Source organism: Oncorhynchus clarkii, chromosome 31 (genome assembly GCF_045791955.1).
Source record: "Oncorhynchus clarkii lewisi isolate Uvic-CL-2024 chromosome 31, UVic_Ocla_1.0, whole genome shotgun sequence".
NCBI classification, from domain to species: domain Eukaryota; kingdom Metazoa; phylum Chordata; class Actinopteri; order Salmoniformes; family Salmonidae; genus Oncorhynchus; species Oncorhynchus clarkii.
The window spans coordinates 41,870,821-41,894,269 of NC_092177.1; the positions used below are offsets into that span (position 1 = coordinate 41,870,821).

At 41.5% G+C, this 23,449-nt stretch overlaps 1 protein-coding gene across 7 annotated transcripts in view; it reads right to left on the reverse strand.

Moving 5' to 3' along the window:
- LOC139391116 (protein diaphanous homolog 2-like) overlaps nucleotides 1-23,449 on the reverse strand; it is a 637,381-nt gene that overhangs the window by 66,668 nt on the left and 547,264 nt on the right. For all 7 annotated transcript variants that reach the window (XM_071138654.1, XM_071138656.1, XM_071138651.1 and 4 more), the window contains one exon: nucleotides 15,807-15,942. In XM_071138654.1, coding sequence (XP_070994755.1) covers nucleotides 15,807-15,942 — 136 coding nt within the window. The remainder of the gene's footprint in view (nucleotides 1-15,806; nucleotides 15,943-23,449) is intronic.

A 23,449-nucleotide genomic window follows, 5' to 3' on the forward strand; every position in this document is an offset into this window, starting at 1 on the left:
CAGATTCTCAATTGGATTGAGGTCTGGGCTTTGACTAGGCCACTGCAATACATTTAAATGTTTCCCCTTAAACCACTCGAGTGTAGCTTTAGCAGTATGCTTCGGGTCATTGTCCTGCTGGAAGGTAAACCTCCGTCCCAGTCTCAAATCTCTGGAAGACTGAAACAGGTTTCCTTCAAGAATTTCCCTGTATTTCCCTGCATCCTTCAATTCTGACCAGTTTCCAGTCCCTGCCGATGAAAAACACGGTGTTCTTGGGTTGATGTGAGGTGTTGGGTTTGCACCAGACATAGCGTTTTCCTTGATGGCCAAAAAGCTACATCTGACCAGAGTACCTTCTTCCATATGTTTTGGGAGTCTCCCACATACCTTTTGGCGAACACCAAACGTGTTTGCTTATTTTGTTCTTTAAGCAATGGCTTTTTGCTGGCCACTCTTCTGTAAAGCCCAGCTCTGTGGAGTGTACGGCTTAAAGTGGTCCTATGGACAGATACTCCAAACTCCGCTCTGGAGCTTTGCAGATTCTTCAGGGTTATCTTTTATCTCTTTGTTGCCTCTCTGATTAATGCCCTCCTTGCCTGGTCTGGCAAGTTTTGTTGGGCGGCACTCTCTTGGCAGGTTTGTTGTGGTCCCATAGTCTTTCAATTTTTTAATAACGGATTTAATGATTCCGTAGGATGTTCAAAGTTTCTGATATTTTTTTATAACCCAACCCTGATCTGTACTTCTCCACAACTTTGTCCCTGACCTGTTTGGAGAGCTCCTTGGTCTTCATGGTGCCGCTTGCTTAGTGGCAGACTCTGTGGCAGACTCTGTGGCCTTTCAGAACAGGTGTAGATATACTGAGATCATGTGACACTTATATTCCACACAGGTGGACTTTATTCAACTTATTATGTGACTTGTGAAGGTAATTGGTTGCACTAGATCTTATTTAGGGGCTTCATAGCAAAGGGGGTGAATACATATGCACGCAACACTATTCAGTTTTTATTTAGAATTTTCTTGAAAGAAATGACTTTTTTTCATTTCACTTCACCAATTTGGACTATTTTGTGTATGTCCATTACATGAAATCCAAATAAAAATCCATTTAAATTACAGGTTGTAATGCAACAAAATAGGAAAAGCGCCAAGGGGGATGAATACTTTTGCAAGGCACTGTAACACATCATCAAAAACCTCCACAGTGTAGCTCTATACTACTTCATTTACTGTCAGTATACTTCTATTAAATACAAATATAAGATTTTACTGTGTACCAAAACACATCTTCAGGTAACATAAATACAAGGATTTGCATGTGGATGCAAGACAAAAATAAAATGCAGATCTGTTAACTTCCTCTGAATCCCAAATGGCAACATATTCCCCACCTTTGGTAAAAAATTAAATAATAATTATAACACCACTTAAGGAATATGGTGCCTATTGAGAAGCAGACTTTCATTCTCTTCCCATCCTCCGAAGAAAAACGGACGCACTTTGGTTTCAATCTGTATTCCTCGCCATGCTTTCCTTCTTAAGCACCAAAGGGATGGCATTCTTATCATTATGCAGCAGTGTCAACACAGGCTGTTCATAAATTCAATTTGCTATCTGTCATCTCCCTCCATGTTGGGGGGGAAGAAATACAGAGGGATCGATGGAGAACTAAATTTCTGATGGCTCGCATACAGTCGCCGACAGCTCTGGAGGGAAGGGACCAAAACTGACAAAAACAAGCAGAGTTAAAGCAGAGAGTTTCTGTATGGTCTGAGTCGCGGTACATAATACAAATAGGGTGCGAAATGGCACCCTATTCCCTATTTAGTGCACTACTTTTGAACCAGGGCCCATATTCTGCAATAAATAACACGATTTATATTGGTAGCTGTTGCAGCGGCAAACATCACTAATGCTAATTCAACATGTATCAATAATAATTATATGTAATACAGTAATATGAGGATAATAACATTAGGTTAGTGTTTATGTCATCATTACCAGCAACAGCGTGGTGTTAGCGAACACACCGGTAATCTCCTAGTTAAACCGATAAGAGTGTGTAAAGACAAATAAGGGAACTACATCAGTAGGAAAACGTGCATTGTGTGTTTTATTTGCGTCGTCTGTGTGTCTGTCTCTGTTTGCGTGTTTATGTATTGCTTGTGTGTCTCTGACAGTATTTGTGTGTGTGTGTGTGTATTTATGATTTGCCTCTGTTCGTCTGTCTCTCTGTCGGTGTTTGTGTATTACCTGTGTGTGTATTGTGTGCGTGCGTGTCTGTATCTGTGTCGCTGCCGTCTCCAGCCTCCCCTGCTCCAGCTTTCCCAGTGACAGATCCCCTACTCTCATTTGCACTGTAATGAGCTCTAATAAGTGCTTGCAGCCCTGTGCTTGATGTGCTGAGACCACTCTGAAGGGAGAATGATGCTGCTCCTACTGGAGATGCGCTCCCTATCACCCTTGCCATTCACTCTCTCTCTATCTCTCTCATTCGCACTCTCCCTTGCTTTTCTCCCACTTTCTTTTCCTCTCTCTCCCCTTTCTCTCTCTTGATGGAAAACAAGAAGTAGAAGAAGTTTTATTTTCTTCCCGGGAATTGTTTTTAAACACATTTTAGCTCATCTGAAGGGCTGCAGAGTCATCTGTGCAATTAACCTGGTGCATTAGCTGTGAACAAAGCTTTTGTGTGGAGGGAGGGAAGCTTGCACTATGGCCAGGTGTATGGCCAGGTGTACAGGCAGTGCCTCTCTCTCTTTCTCTCCCCCCCCCCCCCCCCAGTCAGCCAGCCAGATAGAGCCAAACAGTCAGACATCACTGCCATGGAGGGAGGGCTGGGAGGACAGACACAAGCCGCACCCCTCTCTCTCCTCTCGCCTAGCTTTCAACCACACATACACAGATGACTGATTCACGCTATAGAGCCAAACCGAGCAACACCGAAACGTAAGCTGAAAGGTTTGTTTATCCCTCAAATAAGACCATAGCAGACATCTGAGTGCTCCCTCTTCTATTTATTTTCGTGGGATAGTCAGGTGAAGTATCCTGGGGTAAGATTACATTTTAGCTTCCTGTTCTGTGTCTTTTTGTACTACGTTTGAGCAGAAAATATAGGACCCTCTCCAGTGGAGTGGTGGTGGGGGGGCTCTTCTGCCTAATGAGGAAGATGGATCCACAAGCAGATTATTCTTGACTGTTTGACTGTAACAGCTTGATGTGCAAACCCACTCATGTCCTCCGTAATAGAATTATGGATGCTCCCACATCCCCCCTGTTCCGATGGGAATAGGAGTGCAAGGCTGGCAAGCCCCAGGATGGCGCCAAAGGGTCGGGCGCCCGGGGAGGAGGGTAGGGGAGGGTGGAGTGGAGTGGGTCAGGACAAAGGCACAAAATGAGGATGAGGGCCCCAGTGAGGTCTCTACTGGTTTTGACACAAGATGAAGAGGGTGGTGTGCTACAAAGATGAAAGTAAGACCCCGGTCGCTCCCATCACTCTGTTTTGGCCCACAGAACCAGTGAGAGAAGGATGAGAAAGAGACAGAGGTGGCGAGAGAAAGAGATGAAAGTGGATTAGCCACCGTGGCGATTTGCGTTTGTGGCATGGAGACGAAAGCCCCAGTGATGCCCCGAATATGAAATGCATGAATAAGTGAATAAACAAAAACAAAAGTAAACCCTCTCCATCTGGATTAGTAGGCGGTAGCAGCAGCGAGGCCACATGTGAGGCTGGGGTGGGAGAGGAAGAGTAAAGCTACATGTAACAAAGGAGACAGACAGGCACCACTACTACTTCTACTACTACTACCGCCTCTAACTCTCTCTTTAAAACATTTTTGCATTTCCTTTTGGGCAAGGCCAGCTGGTGCCTGCCTGTTTCAGTCTGTTTTTCTGTTTGGTGCCTAATGAACATGACCCAGCATGCTAGTCCACAGGGGTAGCTCCAGCCTAGACAAGGCAGCCAGCCTGACTGGCTAATTGACAGAGGTAGAGTTGACACACTTTAGGAGGACCACATGGAGTCACCATGTCACTGAGCCAAGTAAGGCCGTACAGAGGCAAGGGCTACATACAGTAGTTGAGTAGTCCCAATGGATCAGTGGGTTAGAGTATTATGCTGGCCAAACCAGGGCTGTGGGTTATATTCCTGCATAGGCAACTTTAACTGGATATATGTGTCTCTGCCAATGTCAGCAGTTCTGTTCAGTAGGCTGCTTTGAATAAAGATGAACGCTATATGACCATATTATCAGCACTGGCATAATCAACTTCATTTTTTTGGTAGTATTTTTTATTTTTATTTTTGGAACTCAGTCGGGGTCTTACACCAGGTGCAATTTGGAAATTGGATTGCCTCAGCAGTTTTTCTCTTATGTAAGTCAATGACATTCATTCAATTAGCCATGTCAACATTTTTTTGATGGATCGGTAGTTAGTCTAGCCAGCTATCTAAACTTGTAGTAATCATGAATACCGACCAGGCACGCACGGCACGTGCCCAGGGGCCCTGACATCCAGGGGTCACCCATTGATTTTGTTAGTCATTCTCACTCGAATATGAGTGATGGCAAAATGTGTAGAATTGCAGAAAATTAGCTTTCAAACAGCAAAGATGTCGCTCCACCTTCCCCATGGCAAAATGGGTAGAATTGAGTGGCATTTGCTATAAAACTGCACATTTTTTCTCTTTGCCCCATTACAAAATTAGAATAATTGCATGAAATTGCCAATTTTTTGCTCCAGCCGATGGATTGTTTTGAATTGCAGAAAATGTATTTGATTTATTTTACCCTTATTTTACCATAGTATATAGTATGGTAATAGTTACAGAGGAAAGGAGATGAATGAGCCAATTGGAAGCCAATTAATGAATGAGCCAATTAAAACTTTTTTTATAACCGCAACATTTTCTCTACACCTGATTGCAAAATGTGTAGGATTGCAGGAAATTAACTTTAAAACCCCCAAAATGTCTCTTCGTCATTAAGAGTTGGCCAACCAAATCTCACTTAGGGTCCCCACTAAGCTAGCTCACAGTAGACGAGGACGACAGTGTGAGCAGTGCTAAGTGCTAAGAGGTCCAGTGGTCTAGGGGAGTTTGCGAGACAGGGGGACTCTCAATCATACGAATTAAATCTGTACAACTTCCATACCAGTCTGCCATCCATCCAGAACACATCTCCCTGTCCTCAGTCTCTCTCAAAGTGGCACACTTAACATCCTCTGCCTTCCATTTCGCCCAGATGAGGTATCATCTTCTCCGACTCCCAATCCCGTTTTTTTGCAGCCGGCCGTCTTGGTGGCGAGTAAACAGATTTGACAATGCAATTTGGATGGGCTTTGTAGTGAGTATAATTATGTTTGATTGACTGTAAAGTGACTCCAGACGTCCAGATCGTGAAGTCTCTTGAATTGATCTGGGAGACGTCGGGCAGACCACCCATGACTGCATGAGGAAATGTAAGGATTGAATGAGATTCAACTTAATGAGATTGAACCTTTTTTTCTTCCTAAGGGAGGCGGCTTCATACGTTTAGGCAAGGAAGGAGGATTGGAGGGAAAATGTCACCAATGAGGAATCATAGACACACACACACACTGATGTATTGTATCTTCTCATTTAGATCTGCCTTCCTGACCTGAGGGAAAAGCAGACCAAATGATGTCAAACAGATTTAAAGTGGTTATACACTTCAAGTACCACTCCTAGTTAGGCCTCTCTCTCCACACATAGACCACTTTTTTTATTTTTTTTATGTAAAAATACTATTTGATACAACAGACGCCGACATAAAAAACTGGGGTAACAATAATTGTTTCCTGGGGTAACAATAATTGCTGATGAAAAAATGATCGTTGGATAATCGAAGGGTTTCCAAGATCTTCACAACGTGGATGGCACATTGTCCGAAAAATTATTTTGATAAAAATGCATCGAAAACAATGTCTGGGTAGGAAATGGACAAGCGCAGAGTTTCCCAAACTCAGTCCTCGGGACCCTAAGGGGTGCACCTTTAGATTTTTGCCCTAGCATTACTCAACTGATTCAAATAATCATCAAGCGTTCATCATTTTAATCAGTTATGTGGTGTTAAGGCAACAACAAAAATGAACACGAAGCCCTGGGATCCAGAGTTTGGGAAACGCTGGACAAGGGACTGGCTTATTGTGTCACCTTAAAAGACAGAAATACAGACAGATGGTGTGCATCCCAATTACACTCTATTCCCTATATAGAGAATAGGGTGCCATTTGGGACACAGAAACAGTCTCACACTCACACACACACACACACACTCACACACACACACACACACACACACACACACACACACACACACACACACACACACACACACACACACACACACACACACACACAGTGCATCAGTGCCTCCGTCAGATCCTCCAAGATGATACGAACGCAATCTAATATGCCGTTATTTATTAGAGTTGATGGACAACAGCAGATAAAACCGATGAAGCCCAATGCCCTTGTTGCACCTTCCAAGGTAATGACAAAAATCTCAAATTCACAATGGCTACAACCTAAATGGAACTCTACTCCCCTACTCCCTGTACAGCACATTTTTTACCAGAGCCCTATGGGGGAATAGGCTGCCATTTGGGATGCAGTCAATGCCGTCCACCACGTGCAGGAGGAATTTTCCCGAGCGCTCATTTGGTTTGCTTCCTACCAGCGCCTATGCCCCGGATCCCTGCGGCATTGAAATGTAACGTAGCATTATTTAAAAGAGGATGCTGCCATGCTGACAGCCGGCGTAAATAACACGTGCAAAAGTGACAGGTCAGCAGTGGCCGTCGTATGCAGATGTGGTGGTCGAGGATCCTTTCTACACATGTCGCCAATGAGGAATAACACACGTACACACACCACCGAGACATGCACACACACACAGACACACAAGCCATCAAGATAATCTGAAAAGAAAATTAGCTCATGGAATAAACATGCAGAAGCGGGAATGTCAGGGCACGACACCAAACATCCTAATCATGTCGATGAATCTGTCCTTACTCACCAGCGTCTGTATCAAACATGAAGATCAATATTATCCCACTAATACTAGACTCATTTAAAAGCTAAGCTAAAGGAATACTATGATGTCTGTTCCAATATGCACACTAGCCTACTGCTTACAGTAGTGTGAGTCAATGCATTGGGTACGCAATTGTGGAGTGGAATTTTATTGGAGCAAAACCACAGTCTCTGCAAAAACACTCCTTTTCCCCATAGGTCTCATCTTCCAGCTGTAATATATACTATATCTCTAAGATCATCCTGTGACAATGTTGTCCCCTGCCCTTTTATACAGAGAAGAACATTATGGGGACATCGTGCGACCACGAGGACACAACCTTTTCTCAGCGTCAGCCTCCTGTCATCGCCTCTATAATCACCTGCCTGACAAAGTCCCCACGCAGGTACACACACACGCACACGCACGCACGCACGCACGCACAGGCGCACACACACACCTCCCCCACACACACAGGCACGCTCTCTCCGGCCCATACGTGTGCTGGCTGTCACTGTCAAACACCACCATCAATCTCCGTCCCCTTCATACTGCCCCTGTCACCCCAGTTACCGTTGGCCCCAGGCAACGGCAAAAACATCTCAGGCTCCCCCGAGCATGGCATGCATTGCGCACACATTTCTGATGGAGATCGGCATATATGCACAATCTGCATTTAAGATGCCTGACCTTGTTAGCTAGGTATAGAGATTGAGAATGACATGGTTGAGGTATACTACTGTATTGTAAAATGTGGATAAACAGGATGTATACATTGATAAAAATGCCTACCAAAGCCACTGGTGGTTCTTTGCTGTCTTTTCCATACCCTTCTATTGTAATACCCGCTTGCGTGTACTTTATGTGAAAAGCGTGACACCCACTAGTTTTTTTCCCTTCGTTTTTCAAGGAGATATGTAGTCTCTTCAAGTTGCAAAGCCGACAGGGAGAATACATGAATAGGTGTTAGAGGCCATCATTGTCAACGTTGTTCTCTCTCTGAAAGCCATAAGGCATGCCAACCTTATTCTAATAGGCCTGGTGAACTGGGCAAGAGTTGTAGATCATCAGTCAAATGGATGCTTTTTAAACGGTTGCACTCAGTCACTCTTGAAGAGTGCCTTTTAATAATAAAAGGCGCAAGACAAATGAAAAGCTAATTATATAATCGGCTTTATGGATAACCTGTGAAAAGACCTCCTTATTTTCACACTTATTTAGTCCATGACAATATGTTAAGGTTGTGTCCGCACCAGTTAGAGAGATTAGGAAGGTTGCTGCCTTGTTTTTAGTAATCGTCTCAGAGCAATTTTAATGAAATGGTGTGCTTTTATTTCAAGGCGAGCAGTCGTTCATCTTATTTTGAACTCTGAATCAGAGTGGTTTGATTCGACATAACTTGAGTTTTCACACAGTAAACATTGATGTCAGTGAATAGCCTACACCAACTTAGCTAAAGGCCAAAGCCCCCGTCTCGATTGTTGATAATATTCCCCCATAGCAGAGAATTGTATGAAACTGAATTCTGTCAGTGCCTGCAAGCTGCTGGAAAAATGGATTGGAGTGGATCTGCAGATTTTAATTCGCACTGTGAAGAATGATCACATGCAGGTAAAAGTGAATTAGGAAAAAAGCATCTGTGAGCCTCCAACTATATGAGTACTTTATAAGATTGCTGGAATAGTTTGGGAACTATTGGTTTTGTAATTTACAAATATTCCATAAAGAATACAAGTATTACAACAGGTAAACGGGTTAACAATTACTGTGCGTTAGGAAGCTAGGCACAAATGGGTCTATGTAATACAGGACACAATGCACAGCCATTGTTATCGTAGCAAGTCGCAACCAGACAGCTTTTCAGCTCAGAATCTTAAATTCAATAATTCACCTCATACGTCTTCAAAATGATGTACTGTTTATCTTTTTACCAACAATAAAGCCCCTTATGCCCGTTGTCATAATACTATATAGGCTCTAAAAAACAGACCAAACCAAACAGGTGAACGAAAACATCAAATGAACTTAGTAATTATTTTAATGAATCATTTTTAATGATAGAGTGTGTTGTGATTCATGTGAAATGCACTTTAAATACACTTGACTTTGTATTTACCGTGTTGTTCTAACTTACCTGGATTATTACTATAAGAAATGTTCAAAGGACTTTTAACTTGTTGTTGAATTGTTCCAATGTGTCCCCTATGCCATGTCACATTGTGCTCAAATCAGCGTAATACTTGCTTTCAGGCCCCATTCAGACCTAAGTGGATTTGACTGTGGGGACGCTGTCCACGTGCGGGCAGCGACACTGACTGAGACCTGGGCACTGACCCTGTCTGATGCCAGCCGGCCATGGGTGGCACCAGTGCCCACTTGTCCACCCCCCTACTCCCTCTGATGGCTGAAACATCAATGACGTCAACTAGTAAACTAAGGATGTTTTCCCCCATTAGAATGTCAAATCCAGTCTTCCTATAGTTATCCCTCCCTCCCTCTCCCGGCTGTCGACACACTCTCTGTGACATTGTTTCATATCTGCAAGCATAATAAATACCCTGTTGGGATGAAATATCTCATTAGAGACGGAAGGATTAGGGTGGATTTAGGCGGTATTTTACAGCAGCGTTGGCTCGCCTGTTCACTTGTAGCCGAGGTAAAGCAATTTGGGTTAATACTGAACATCTGGTCAGTCCAAGAGAATATGGTAATCCACTTAGGGGAAATTAAAACAAATGGAGAGAAGTACGTAATGATTTCATAAGCAATTTCCCATATTAGTATTTCCAATACTTCACAACGAAAACTGATTTAGCCCGACCCTTGTCAAGGGCATCAATAACAGGCGTTCAAGGAAGTACTCGCTGACTGAAAAGAGTACATTCTCAAGTTTCACTCCTGGGCAATGGAGGGGACTTTTTTGTGTGCCATTTCCTAAAAGCATTTGTCCATCAGCCCCTCCCCCCCACCCGACCACCACCACCCAACGCCATCCTCTTAAAGCTAAATGAATTAAATTCTCATTAAATATGCATTTCATTGTTAATCATTTGCATGTGAAGCGGATTAGTTATCAATTTGCTAAATGACTTAAAATCTATCTCTTTACCAAAATAGCCCCTTGAAATTGCATTAAACACCATAGTATGATCCATCAAACAGACCTCACACGTTGGAATTAATTAATGTATGAAACCGTAGAAAAGTCACATTTAAATGCACAGGTAACTAACAAAATAAAGGAAACACTTGAGTAAATGAGGAATACAACATCTATTGAAAGCAGGTGCATGCACACAGCTGTTGTTCAGTTAATTAAGCCATTAACATTATATCATGCTTAGGGTCATGTATAAAAATGCCCAGTTTCCCAATATTCTGGCTACCATGGCTAGAATAAGATATCTCATTGTCTTTGAAAGAGGGGTCTCAAAGGGGCATAGGGTATGTGTGTGTGTGTCTCATTCACTAGATCTCAACCCAACTGAACACTTACGGGAGATTCTGGAGCAGAGCCTGAAACGGCGTTTTCCACCACCACCAACAAAACACTAAATTACGGAATTTCTCATGAAAAAAAATTGTGCATCCCTCCAATAACGTTCCAGACACTTTTCGAATCTAGGAGCATTGAAGCTGTTCTGGCGGCTCAGGTTAGCCCAACATCCTATTAAGACACTATATGTTGGTGTTTCCTTTATTTTGGTTGTTACCTGTACATCATTCCAGGAAAATATTGGACATATTAGCTGGCTGTGAGAAGATATTTGGATACACCGAAGGTGATGATAGTGTACATTCGTTATAAATGTATTATATTGAAGCAAGCATTGTAACCAGAGATACATATATTCTGGGATAGGGGAGCCTAGTTTTGAAGGGGGGCTGAACTTCCAGATTCAGCCTCAGTTTCATTTCTCCTCATTAGGAAATGTGACTGTGAACAAAATGTGGGTCTTGAAGGCGTGCTTTGATATGGATGTCTCTTGTGTCTGGAAGTAGTCTAGACTAGCTAGCAAGCTAGCCAACTTCTTTCACCAATTAGCTTCAGCCGGCCAGTGTGCGACTGTGGAAAAGTTAGTTTAACTTTGGATAACCAGCCTCTAGGCGCTAGTTAGGGACCATCATTAAATTAGACGATGAAAATGGGACAGTGGTCTCATTAAAAGCTCATTTAATTTCTACAATTTATAGTTGGATAGAGGTTAAGTCATTGAAATTTGGAGCTACTGATATTTAAAAATATTGTCTCATGTACATTTACTGATGGTCCGTAACTAGCCCTATAGGGATGTTGAATGTCAAACCAAATTCACCATGGGAATTCTGATTGGTTCACGTGCAGCTGCGCCCCGAATTGATTACTTGGGTGCTGCAGGTTATGGGCAACTCATGGAAAACTGTTACGTTACCCTTCATTCCACTCCATTTTTTCCCCCTAATTATCTCGCAAATCTCCTTTTTGGATGAGACTGACTTGATGACAAACATGATCCTATTTACACTTTGTAGTCAATTTAGACACCCACATACATTTTTCTGACTAATATCGATGCCACATAGGCCGTTTTGTACCAGAAAAGTTGTTTATTGCCTTCAGTTGGTCTTTGCATTAATTTCCAAGAAAATGTATGTTACATCAAGCCAAGAGATCTATTTTTGACTGACTGCCTTGATTGGGTCTTATGTAGCAAAATTTGAAATTGTGTTTTTTTACATTGGATAAAAACAGATACACAGAGCTACAAAATTGTATATCATACACTGCATTTGAGGAACAATGGGAAAGTAATTATGCTTTGAAAGTTGATCAACTTGTAACCTCACTTTTGAGAAAATTACCGTAGAACCTTTTGGTACCTACTGGAGAGCTCTTCTTTGTCTGTACCCATTCAGAATCATTCACACCCTCTTAAGCTTTAGCCCCCACCCAAACTCTGACCATTTTACTCGCCCTAGCAGAGGTGGTTAGGCTATTTTCATGTTATCTAGAGCGTTGGTGACTGTAACTGTGCTGCTGGCAACAATTTAATTACGCTACTCTCTAGCAGGGTAGAATAAAATAATAACGGATACAATGGAAAAAACACTAGATAGACTGACATCTGTGTTCTGAACAGAGTACTAAATAGAAAACATAACCTTGTACCCCCTTTTAAGCTGAATTACAGCAAGTTCACCATTTGCAGGCCCATTTAGACAGGATAAGAAAATAAAAAATCATCCAACTGTCATTCCCCTTCCAGTTCTTCACTAAAAGGACCTAGTTAGGGTACAGAATGTGCCGGAAAAAACGATCTAAGAGGGACGAATCGACTTTGATTTAATCGTATTGGCTTATTGGTTTCAGAACCACCAACCGCCTACGATATCAAGCTGCTAGGTATCGTCGTCCTTGAAACATGAAAGGCTCGGGATTCAGAATTACAACGTCTGGATGATCAGACACTAAGTCGAGAGAGACCAGGAGTCTGGGTAACGGGGATGGCAGAGTATCCATGCTATCTCCTAGGCTCCAGGCTACCTGTCCGTGTCCTTGTCATGTTTTCTTAATTCCCCAACGTATTATGTCTTCCGACAGAAACAGATATCAAAATCTGCTCGGGCAGAAATCTTTAATATCATACCTGTTTCCCTCTATCTGCTTAGAAATAGAGGGGGAGGGATAGGGAGAGGGGTGGTGGGAGGAAGACCAAGATAAACCGAGAGGAACACAGAGAGAGAGAGAGAGAGAGAGAGAGAGAGAGAGAGAGAGAGAGAAAGTGAGAGAGTAGAGAGAGAGAGAGAGAGAGAGACATGCTTCCAAGGCATCTTCAGAAGACAGCGATTCTGGATTATTAAAAGTGAAGCTTTCAAAGAGGTCACCGTTTGAAATACTTGCATGCATCAATTATCTCACAGAGAGTAACAGCAGCAGTGTGTGATGGAGAGTGACTTGGAGCGGCTTGTCACATTGCTGAATGCGGCAGAGCTACAGAAAGGTCCTCGGCTAGCTGTGACATTTGAAACTGGTGGATTGTAAAAAATCCCAGTGTGTTTGTCAGAAAATAACAAAAAGAGACCACACTGACTGGTTCCCAGCCCCCCAAAGGCCTCTAGGCACAACATTCTGCCTGTCTCAATGTCATCTCAGTAATAGGGAACTGAGATTCACGGATCTCTATTGCTATTTTGCCATGTCTGAATAACTGTGCTGTCTGAAATAATCAATAGCGTTTTCACCACCATTACTTTGTTTATGAGAAAGATAAAGGCAGTCGTTCAAAACGATAAACTACTGTATAAATGACCTGGCTGGGACAGAGTCAAAATGTCCAAATCGAAACCAGGAAGTTGGCAAAAATAATTTCCTACAAATCTCTCTAAAACTTACTGTTAACTGTAATAAATTAAGTTTTAATGTTGTGAACATTTTTGCAATTATTTCCCACTCATTTCTCTTACACGTCTATGGTTAAAAAAGTAATAATTGCAACTCCATTTTAGTCATCCAGGTTTGTTACAGCTGCAATATGTAACTTTTTGGGCGACCCGACTAAATGCACATAGAAATGTGAGTTATAAATCTGTCATTCTCATTGAAAGCAAGTCGAAGAAGGGCTATCTGTGCTATTTCCATGCTTAGCATTCTTAAGTTTAGTTTTTGCATCTTTTACTTTCAGTTTTGTACACCAGCTTCAAACAGCTAAAAAAACTACATTTTTGGTTATTGTGAAGATACAGTATTTCACAGTGGTTAACATGGTGCAATGATTCTCTGCACTGCTTGTTTCATCACACACACTGAAATTAGACAACTATTTCTAATTTTAGAAACCAGGAAATGGCGGAGCGATTTCTGCCTTTTGCACCTTGAAATGTTTTAATAGCAAAAAAAGGGCGGTGTTATTCTGTGTGATGTGCCAGCCCTATTAACTGTCTGCTCTACAAAGCCAGCGGACCTGATATCCCATCTTTACATGTGACCTACATCCACCATGACACTGGAGGCCAACAGCCTGCTCTCTGCTTGTCACCCCGCAGAGCTGAGCTGGGCTACACCCAACAGCCAACACAGTGACGAACACAGGGACATAATAGGGATTCACAATGGAACTGCTAGGCTTTGTTGTCACTGTCACTATTTCTATTGCTACTACTGCTACTATACTGACTACAACTACTATGGAGGATAACTATAAGTACTGTCTTCTAATACAATACCTAGGTTCAAATATATGACTTTTAAGTAGCTATTTGAATACATACTCTTATGTACGACAAAGTCTAACACTGTAGTAATACTACTGTGACTATTAGCCTACTCCTATGACTAATATTAGATAATATTGATACATTGTTTGGAGTTTGGAGGATATTGGCACGGTTCGTCTCGAACAACACCCGTGCCAATATATCTTCCAAACACCGGCTTCTCGACATTATCTCTTTAATATAACGGGTTACCAACATATTCAAATAATGATTGGCATATTTTCATTAAAAAAGTTATTTTGATTAATTTATTCATACTATTTCATCCTTCCACAAGATATAGTCCCCACACAAATCTAGGGTTCTATCGGTTCGGTTGCCAGAGACATGACACAGTCGTTCAGTCTTTTTGTTCTGTATCTATGGATGCAACCCAGTCATTCGTTCTAGCTAGCCAACTACGACTAACTTACAGTCGCGTCAAATAGTGCAGCCAGAATAACAACAGTAGCTGCATTGGCAATTGTTTAAGCTGTTTTTCTAGTGACATTTATTTGGATACATCCATAACAACGAGCTAATGAGGCGCGATTTCGCCTGGCATAGAAAATGTAATATCTCGTCAGGACACAATCACTTCAAATTGAAGTTGGAAAGACGGCAAACTAGCTGCACTTCGTTTCGTTTTACCTTTTACATTTCTTTGTATATATCCATAAAAATGATGCCAGCTGATTCATGTAATCGACTGGCTGAGAAACGCTGCTTATTTTCTCATCCCAACTCAAGACACATCCATTACTATGGGACGGTCGGAGATCGAATTTGAATATTGAAATAATGTTGCAAATGTTATAGAGAGACAGCAAGGTTTATAAGAAACTCTGCTGTTAAAAACTAAATGTTAGTCTAAAAGAAATGTCAGATAATGTCTAGATGCTTTTTATAGTGGAGATCAAATTTATAAAATTGTCTGGCTGAGCTGATGAGACAGTGGATTGCGCAGTCAGATGGAACAGAGTAAATAGGCATTTCAAAGTCAGAGCTTTAGCCGGTGGTAACTTGTGGAATAGACACCGGCTGGAATGCGGTTTTAACGAATCAGCATTCAGGATTAGAACCACCCGTTGTATCATTATTAGCAATCATCATCAGAACGATATCAATAATACATATATGAATATTGAACAAAACATATGAATATGGATACTATACCAAACTGTTGTTCACTATTAAATAGAGACAGGATAAAACACATGCTAACATTATGGTGTGTTTTTTGTAGATCTGAGTGTGCAAAGTGTGTGATTTCTTCTCAGTGATAAAGATGCCTCTCCTCCCCCCTGCAGAGTTCAGCTCAGTGTAAAGTACCATTCAGTGCTGCATCCCTTACTCAAGCTATGCACCCCTCAACACACCTCTCTCTCAGACACTCTCAAACACACACAAACACATAAACACACCAACACAGCCTCCCACCCATACACACAGACCCCTCCCCCCTCAACACACACACACGCACGCACGTGCACACGCACACACTCTTAAACTCTCTCTCTCTCTCTAGAAGTGACAGAAGAAGTGGCGTACCTTTGTTCATGTCAATCAGCTGCTTCTTCTTTTGCTGGCGCTCCTGCTTCTCGCGCTCTGCTTTCTCCTTGGCCAGTCTGGCTCTCTTGATCTTCTCCTCCATCTCCCTCTTCTTGTGGTTCTCTTTCACCGCCTCCTGGAGAGGGAAAGGGAAGACACACACAGGCATGAGGATCCAGGCACACACACGCAGGCACACACATGCGCACACACACACGCGCGCACACACACACACACGCGCGCACACACACACACACACACACACACACGCACACACGCGCATGCACACACACACACACACGCGCACACACACACGCACACACACACACACACACACACAGGCACACACATGCGCACACACACACACAGGCAGTTAAAATTCAGTTCCTGACGCCACAATACTTCTCCAAATGCTCAGTAGTGGAGGATCCCGTCATCAAATGTATAGTTTCATAGGAAATGGAATAAACAATGCAATTGAAAAGCACAAACATATTTCATTCTTATGTGGCCATCTTTGCATCAACACAAATATTGAAAGGAGACATGCGATGGCACATTTCAATAATACATCAATCAACATTATACATAATAAAGATAACACTGCATCACACACACAGTACAGTACAGTAACAGGATGGTGCATTCCACTGCAGTAAGACCAGACATTCTCTTTGGAAATAATATTTATAGAATATCTTTGTTATTCCACATCAATTATTTGTGTTTTCATATAGAGGTTCACTGCATGTGAGTGTGTTGTGTTGAGACTCTATATATTGCTTCAAGCTTGTCTTGTTTTTATGCCTGACTAAGGTCGATGACCTAAGAGTGTATTTTGCATCTAGAGTGTGCAGTGTATCGTCAGTCTTTTTAAGTCTTTACCTTACAAAGATGGCGGGGAACCATAACATAAGAGGGTGACACTATAGTGAACCAGTCTCTCAAGCAGGAGAGAGAGAGAGGAGAGAGACGACAGATATCACCCTCTGCCCTCTTCACTGGCTTAAATGTCACCGAACTGTCAGGGAAGGAGCTTGAGGAGAAAACAGAGAAAACAGTAGGGGGCTCTCCGCTCGCACAAAATGTTCTGACGCCAGGTGAAAGAGAGGGGGAAGGAGACACTACCACGCAACCTTTGGAGCCCACAAAGGTTCTCTCACCCCGGGCCTGTGGCGCATGCATGACAGACCTCATCTTAGAGTGTGTGTGTGTGTGTGTGTATGTGTGTGTGTTTATGCATCCATGTGTGTGTGTTTGTGTGTGTGACTGTGCGTGAATGTGAAACTGTGCATGTATCTGACTTTTCCGACATATGTGTATTTGAAAGTGTGTGTGCGTGTGTGTGTATATTTGTAAGTGTGTGTTTAACTATATTTGTTTATTTGTTTTACTATACTATACCATAAGTCCCCACTAGAATAGTAAACAAACACATATTTTACCAACATTTTGTTAGTCTCCACAAGGTCAAATGCTATTTCTAGGGGGTTTAGGGTTAAGGTTAGAATTGGTGTTAAAGTTAGAATTAGGTTTAGGGTTAGGAACTAGGGTTCGTTTTAAGGTTAGGGTAAAGAGCTAGGGTTAGGGTTAAGGTTCGGTTTTGGGGTTAGGGTAAGAGTCAGGATTAGAGGTTAGGGAAAATAGGACTTTGAATGGGACTGGATTGTGTTAGTTATACAAGACTGTGTGTGTGTTTATGTGTGTGTATCTTGGCACGCCCTGCTCCCTTTTTCTCCTCCAAGGTCTGATATAATGAGTGTCGACAGTCAGACACCCCCCTCAAAATCCCCCCATGGTTTCCTGACGTGTGTCGTGTTGGCGGCTAAGACACAGGGATTACGGAGATCGTGTGGAAGGAGCAAGGAAACAAGCAGCTCATCATGCCAGTCAATAGTGAAGCCTCAGCTCCCAAGGACGAGAGCACTCATTGTCACTGTCTCCTTGTGAGATGACAAGGACAAAGGGAGAGAGAGAGAGGCCGAGAGAAAGCCACACACAGACAAAGATAGGGAGAGACATAAGGAGAAGGAATAACGCAGAGAGAGGGAGGGAGGGAGAGAGAGAGAGAGAGAGCGAGAGAAAGGGAGAGAGAGAGAGAGAGAGAGAGAGAGAGAGAGAGAGAGAGAGAGAAAGAGAAACAGAGAAACAGAGAAACAGAGAAACAGAGGAAAAGTGAAATAGATAAAGGAATATCATGCTCCACATGTCTAACGTTATTTAGACCTGGGAGCAGCATTCACATATTCACTCATTCCTTTGTGTGCCTGTGCATTGAATCGAGGATACTGGATTCACTGGTGATATAGATACCCATGGTGTGTGTAAACATGTTGACTGTGTGCACTTTACATAATTATCGAATACAGAGGGTAAGTGATGATGCATTGCCTCCCCTCCCTATTCAGTAATGAATCCACTATTGTGTTTTAGCACATTGTTGTAGAGCCCTATAGGCTATATTGGTCTACATCTGCAGTTGATCAAATCCATTGTCATCGTAGTTCGATAAGACAATTCAATTCATTTGAGGAAGATATTATAAACCACCTTCTAGTTGAGTGCTAGATTACATATCAAATGATTTGACAAAAAAAAAGACCAAAAAATTACTCTAAATAAACAAGCAATTCTGACCGTAAACACAATTACACAGCGTAATTGCTAGAACTGATCAAACATGCTCTACCCGCTAATTGCCATAGCAATAAATATGTTTTTTGTTTGTTTTTCCCCTTCTCTATATGCTGTTACTTGCTTTGTGCCAATGGCAACATCTATGTATCCGTTTGATCTGTTTCCTTATTTGTCCTCTTGTAAGAAGACTTATGGGAGATAAACTGTACCCAAGGGAAGGTTTTTCCAGTGTAATCTTCAGAGCAGGATTCAAACTTTGACATGATTGAGAGTGTAGGGCAATGACACACAGGTTGCTTTCAAGGATAAGGACAACATAAAAGACCTCTGATAATAATACACAGTTGAAGTCGGAGGTATACGAACACATTAGCCAAATATATTTAAACTCAGTTTTTCGCAATTCCTGACATTTAATCCCAGTAAAAATTCCCTGTCTTAGGTCAGTTAGGATCACCACTTTATTTTTTGAAATGTCAGAATAATAGTAGAGACAATTATTTCTTTCAGCTTTTATTTCTTTCATCACATTTCCAGTGTCAGAAGTTTACATACACTCAATTAGTATTTGGTAGCATTGCCTTTAAATTGTTCAACTTGGGTCAAACGTTTTGACCCAAGCTTCCCAGAATAAGTTGGGTGAATTTTGGCCCATTCCTCCTGACAGAGCTGGTGTAACTGAGTCAGGTTTGTAGGCCTCCTTGCTCGCACACACGTTTTATGTTCTACCCACACATTTTCTATAGGTTTGAGGTCAGGGCTTTGTGATGGCCACTCCAATACCTTGACTTTGTTATCCTTAAGCCATTTTGTCACAACTTTGGAAGTATGCTTGGGGTCATTGTACATTGGGAAGACCCATTTGCGACCAAGCTTTATCTTCCTGACGGATGTCTTGAGATGTTGCTTCAATATATCCACATAATTGTCCTCCCTCATGATGCCATCTATTTTGTGAAGTGCACCAGTCCCTCCTGCAGCAAAGCACCCCCACAATGTGATGCTGCTACCCCCGTGCTTCACAGTTGGGATGGTGTTCTTCGGCTTGCATGCCACCGCCCCCTTTTTCCTCCAAACATAATGATGGGCATTATGTTTCATCAGACCAGAAGACATTTCTCCAAAAACTACGATCTTTGTCCCCATGTGCAGTTGCAAACCGTAGTCTGGCTTTTTTTATGGAGGTTTTGGGGCAGTGGCTTCTTCCTTGCAGAGTGGCCTTTCAGGTTATGTCAATATCGGACTTGTTTTACTGTGAATATAGATACTTTTGTACCTGTTTCCTCCAGCATCTTCACAAGGTCCTTTGCTGTTGTTCTGGGATTAATTTACACTTTTTGCACCATAGTACGTTCATCTCTAGGAGACAGCGCGTCTCCTTCCTGAGCGGTATGATGGCTGCGTGGTCCCATGGTGTTTATACTTGCATACTATTGCTTGTACAGATGAACGTGGCACCTTCAGGCATTTGGAAATGGCAAGGATTGCAAGGATGAACCAGACTTATGGAGGTTATTTTTCTGATGTCTTCCCTGATTTATTTTGATTTTCCCATGATGTCAAGCAAAGAGGCACTGAGTTTGAAGGTATGGCTTGAAATACATCCACATGTACACCTCCAATTAGCTTATCAGAAGCTTCTAAAGCCATCATTTTCTGGAATTTTCCAAGATGTTTAAAGGCACAGTCAACTTAGTATGTAAACTTCTGACCCACTGGAATTGTGATACAGTGAATTATAAGTGAAATAATATGTCTGTAAACAATTGTTGGAAAAATTACTTGTGTCATTCACAAAGTAGAAGTCCTAACTGACTTGCCAAAACTATAGTTTGTTAACAAGAAATTTGGGGAGTGGTTGAAAAACGAGTTTTAATGACCCCAACCTAAGTGTACGTAAACTTTCGATTACAACTTTACAACTCAGACATAACATGAATTCTAGATATTACCTTTGACATAAGACCTATTTACTGTTGATAAGATGGGAGATTCAAAAGGTTAGTTTTGAACTAATGCATGGTTTTTGAACATACCTTTTCTCAGAATAATGGAGATTGTTATGTCAATGCTTTTCAGTTGAACATTCATAACAAACTACCTGTCTCTCTGCATCAAGCTTATCTCCATGGTTACACAGCATATCCTTAAACTTATCGATTATACCCACAGCGATGTTCACTGACATTGAACATTTTTTGTTGACAGCTAATGGCAGAACTTAAACAAGAAAACTTTGTTTATTTTTATTTTTTTTTGTGTTATTGTCTGTGTGTTGAACGTCATCGGAAAATGAATGGCGAGACAGGAAAAGAGATAGTAAAGACTGAACACAGTAGGACGTCTTCAGGTATTCAGCGGTGGTCACCAATCGATACGTTAAGGTAAATTAGAAAGGGGGATTGGGTTTCAACATTAAATAATCCAAAAGTCATTACTAAAGCTGATTATGAGAGAGAAAAAAGCCTCAAAAAAGCCTTAAAACTATTTTGTTAATTGGAACAACTCTAGGTAAGGTATTTAAAAACCGAGCTGGAAGATGGAGGGATGGAGATAGAAAATGAAAGGAGATTAAAGGATGAGTGAACTGCGGATGTTACACAAAGTCACAGATGGGTGGTTTCTGCAGTTAAATAAAACAAACTAACCCTTACAGTACATAAACTACAGTGGCTATCACGTAAACCGTGATGTACAATATATTCTAAATTGTTGAAATCAGACTCTCACTATCCAAAAGATAATTACCAAGCTACAGGACCTGCGAAAAATAAAGGAAACACTTAAGTAAATGAGGGTTACAAATTGTATTGAAAGCAGGTCATTCCACACAGGTCTGGTTCCTGAGTTAATTAAGCAAAAAAACATTCCTTCATGCTTAGGGTCATGTATTAAAATGCCCAGTTGCTTTGAGGGGTCTCAAAGGAGCATAGGGGGTTTACAGTGCATTCAGAAAGTATTCAGACCCCTTCACTTTTTGTTACGTTACAGCCTGATTCTAAAATTGATTAACATTTTAGTTTTTTTCACTCAACAATCTACACACAATACCCCATAATGACAAAGCAGAAACAGTTTTTTAGAAATGTTTGCAAATATATAAAAATAAAAAACTGAAATATCACATTTACATAAGTATTCAGACCCTTTACGCAGTACTTTGTTGAAGTACATTTGGCATTGATTACAGCCTTGAATCTTCTTGGGTATGACGCTACAAGCTTGGCACAACAGTATTTGGAGAGTTTCTCCCATTCATCTCTGCAGATCCTCAAGCTCTGTCAGGTTGGATGGGGAGTGTTGCTGCACAGCTATTTTCAGGTCTCTCCATAGATGTTCGATCAGGTTCAAGTCCAGGGTCTGGCTAGTGTCGTGACATGTCTACCATTAATGTGATGACGGCTATTCATTGAATAATTACCTCCGACGTTTAAACATTATCCGATTACATTAATTATGTAACAATTAACTCATTAGGAATCTGGGGCACCATGGGAAAAGTTTGTTAATGAGTTTCATGAATTAACTCAATAATCTATCAGAATATATCGTTATCATCCCAGCCATCAATTTATAATTTCCTCATATAAGTCTCATTATGAACATCGTTGACCTAGTAAATCTGCACGAACCCTAGCCTAAAAGTGATGATTCAGCGATACATAAATTGTCTTAATAATTTATTTACTAACTAAATAATCACACAGAAATGCATAAAACACACGTTGTAGGTTATTGATTACTAACATAATGCAATGAAAAGTCCCTAGTGGACTAACCCGATATGATGGCTTGTTACACAATGGAAAGGGAGCGGCATGTAAGGAGAGGGAGAGACAAAGAGAGTGGGCTGGTACATACATGTGGAAGCTATGCTCAAGAGAATGAATACTTTACACATGAACGACTGCTCATTCAGAAAAGAAATGCAACACATATATTTATGTGTGTATGTCTTTGTCGTCTCTTTGTTGAAATCACCAGGTCCGTCTATGGGGGGGTAGTTCGACAGAAGTCTCTGATTTGTCCACCAGAGGACACAATGTCCTTTGTAGTTGTAGTTTCTTTGTTCTGGAGTGTTTGTTAGAATGTATCCATCAGAGATGTATCACACAGTGGTGATAGGGAAATATTATTATTTTCTCGTCTTCGGTCGAGTTTCCTAGACTATTTAACATGTACAGCTGCAGACTGTTAATGTGTCGTCTTTATCTTCATCACTCATTGAGAGTTTCAGAGGGTCTTACCATTTTCTGGTTTCGTAGTTTTAAATCATTTGTCAGCCATGTAGCCACTGCTCCATGCTGTCTGGTCAGTTTAATTTAAATTGCAACCATTTCAACGTGTGGACTGTGTCCTCACGTTCTCTGGTCTAGTATGTTAATTCTTCAGCGTGTCCTTTAAGTACTCGCCTTGGAGGATGGTTCCATCATGTTGACACAATGTCTGTGCTCACATGGGCGTGGTTACTGACTTGGCAAAATATTATCTGAAAATTAATTATCTCATTTAGAAGGCTAAAGTCACATTGCTATCTTTTCACAAATAGTTTCATATTTAATCATCTAAGTTTCACAACATTTAGATGCAAACCTGGCAACTCGGACGTGTCTACTTTCAGAGTGACAGGTATTGTGTTATACCATCCGTAATGACGTCAACAATTGCTAAATGATATGCCATGATTATTGTTTGGATCCCCCAAAATAATTTCCCACATTCTTTATGTTAGAAATATTGTTTCATTATTCACTTTTGGATGTTGGAGTTCTGGCAAAGTCTCCTTTTGATTCCCACCAAGGAGACAGTCATGCCACATGGCCACTCAAGGACATTCAGAGACTTGTCACGAAGCCACTCCTGCATTGTCTTGGCTGTGTGCTTAGGGTAGTTGTCCTGTTGGAAGGTGAACCTTCACCCCATTATGAGGTCCTGAGTGCTCTGAAACAGGTTTTCATCAAGGATCTCTATGTACTTTGCTCCGTTTATCCTTCCCTCGATCCTGA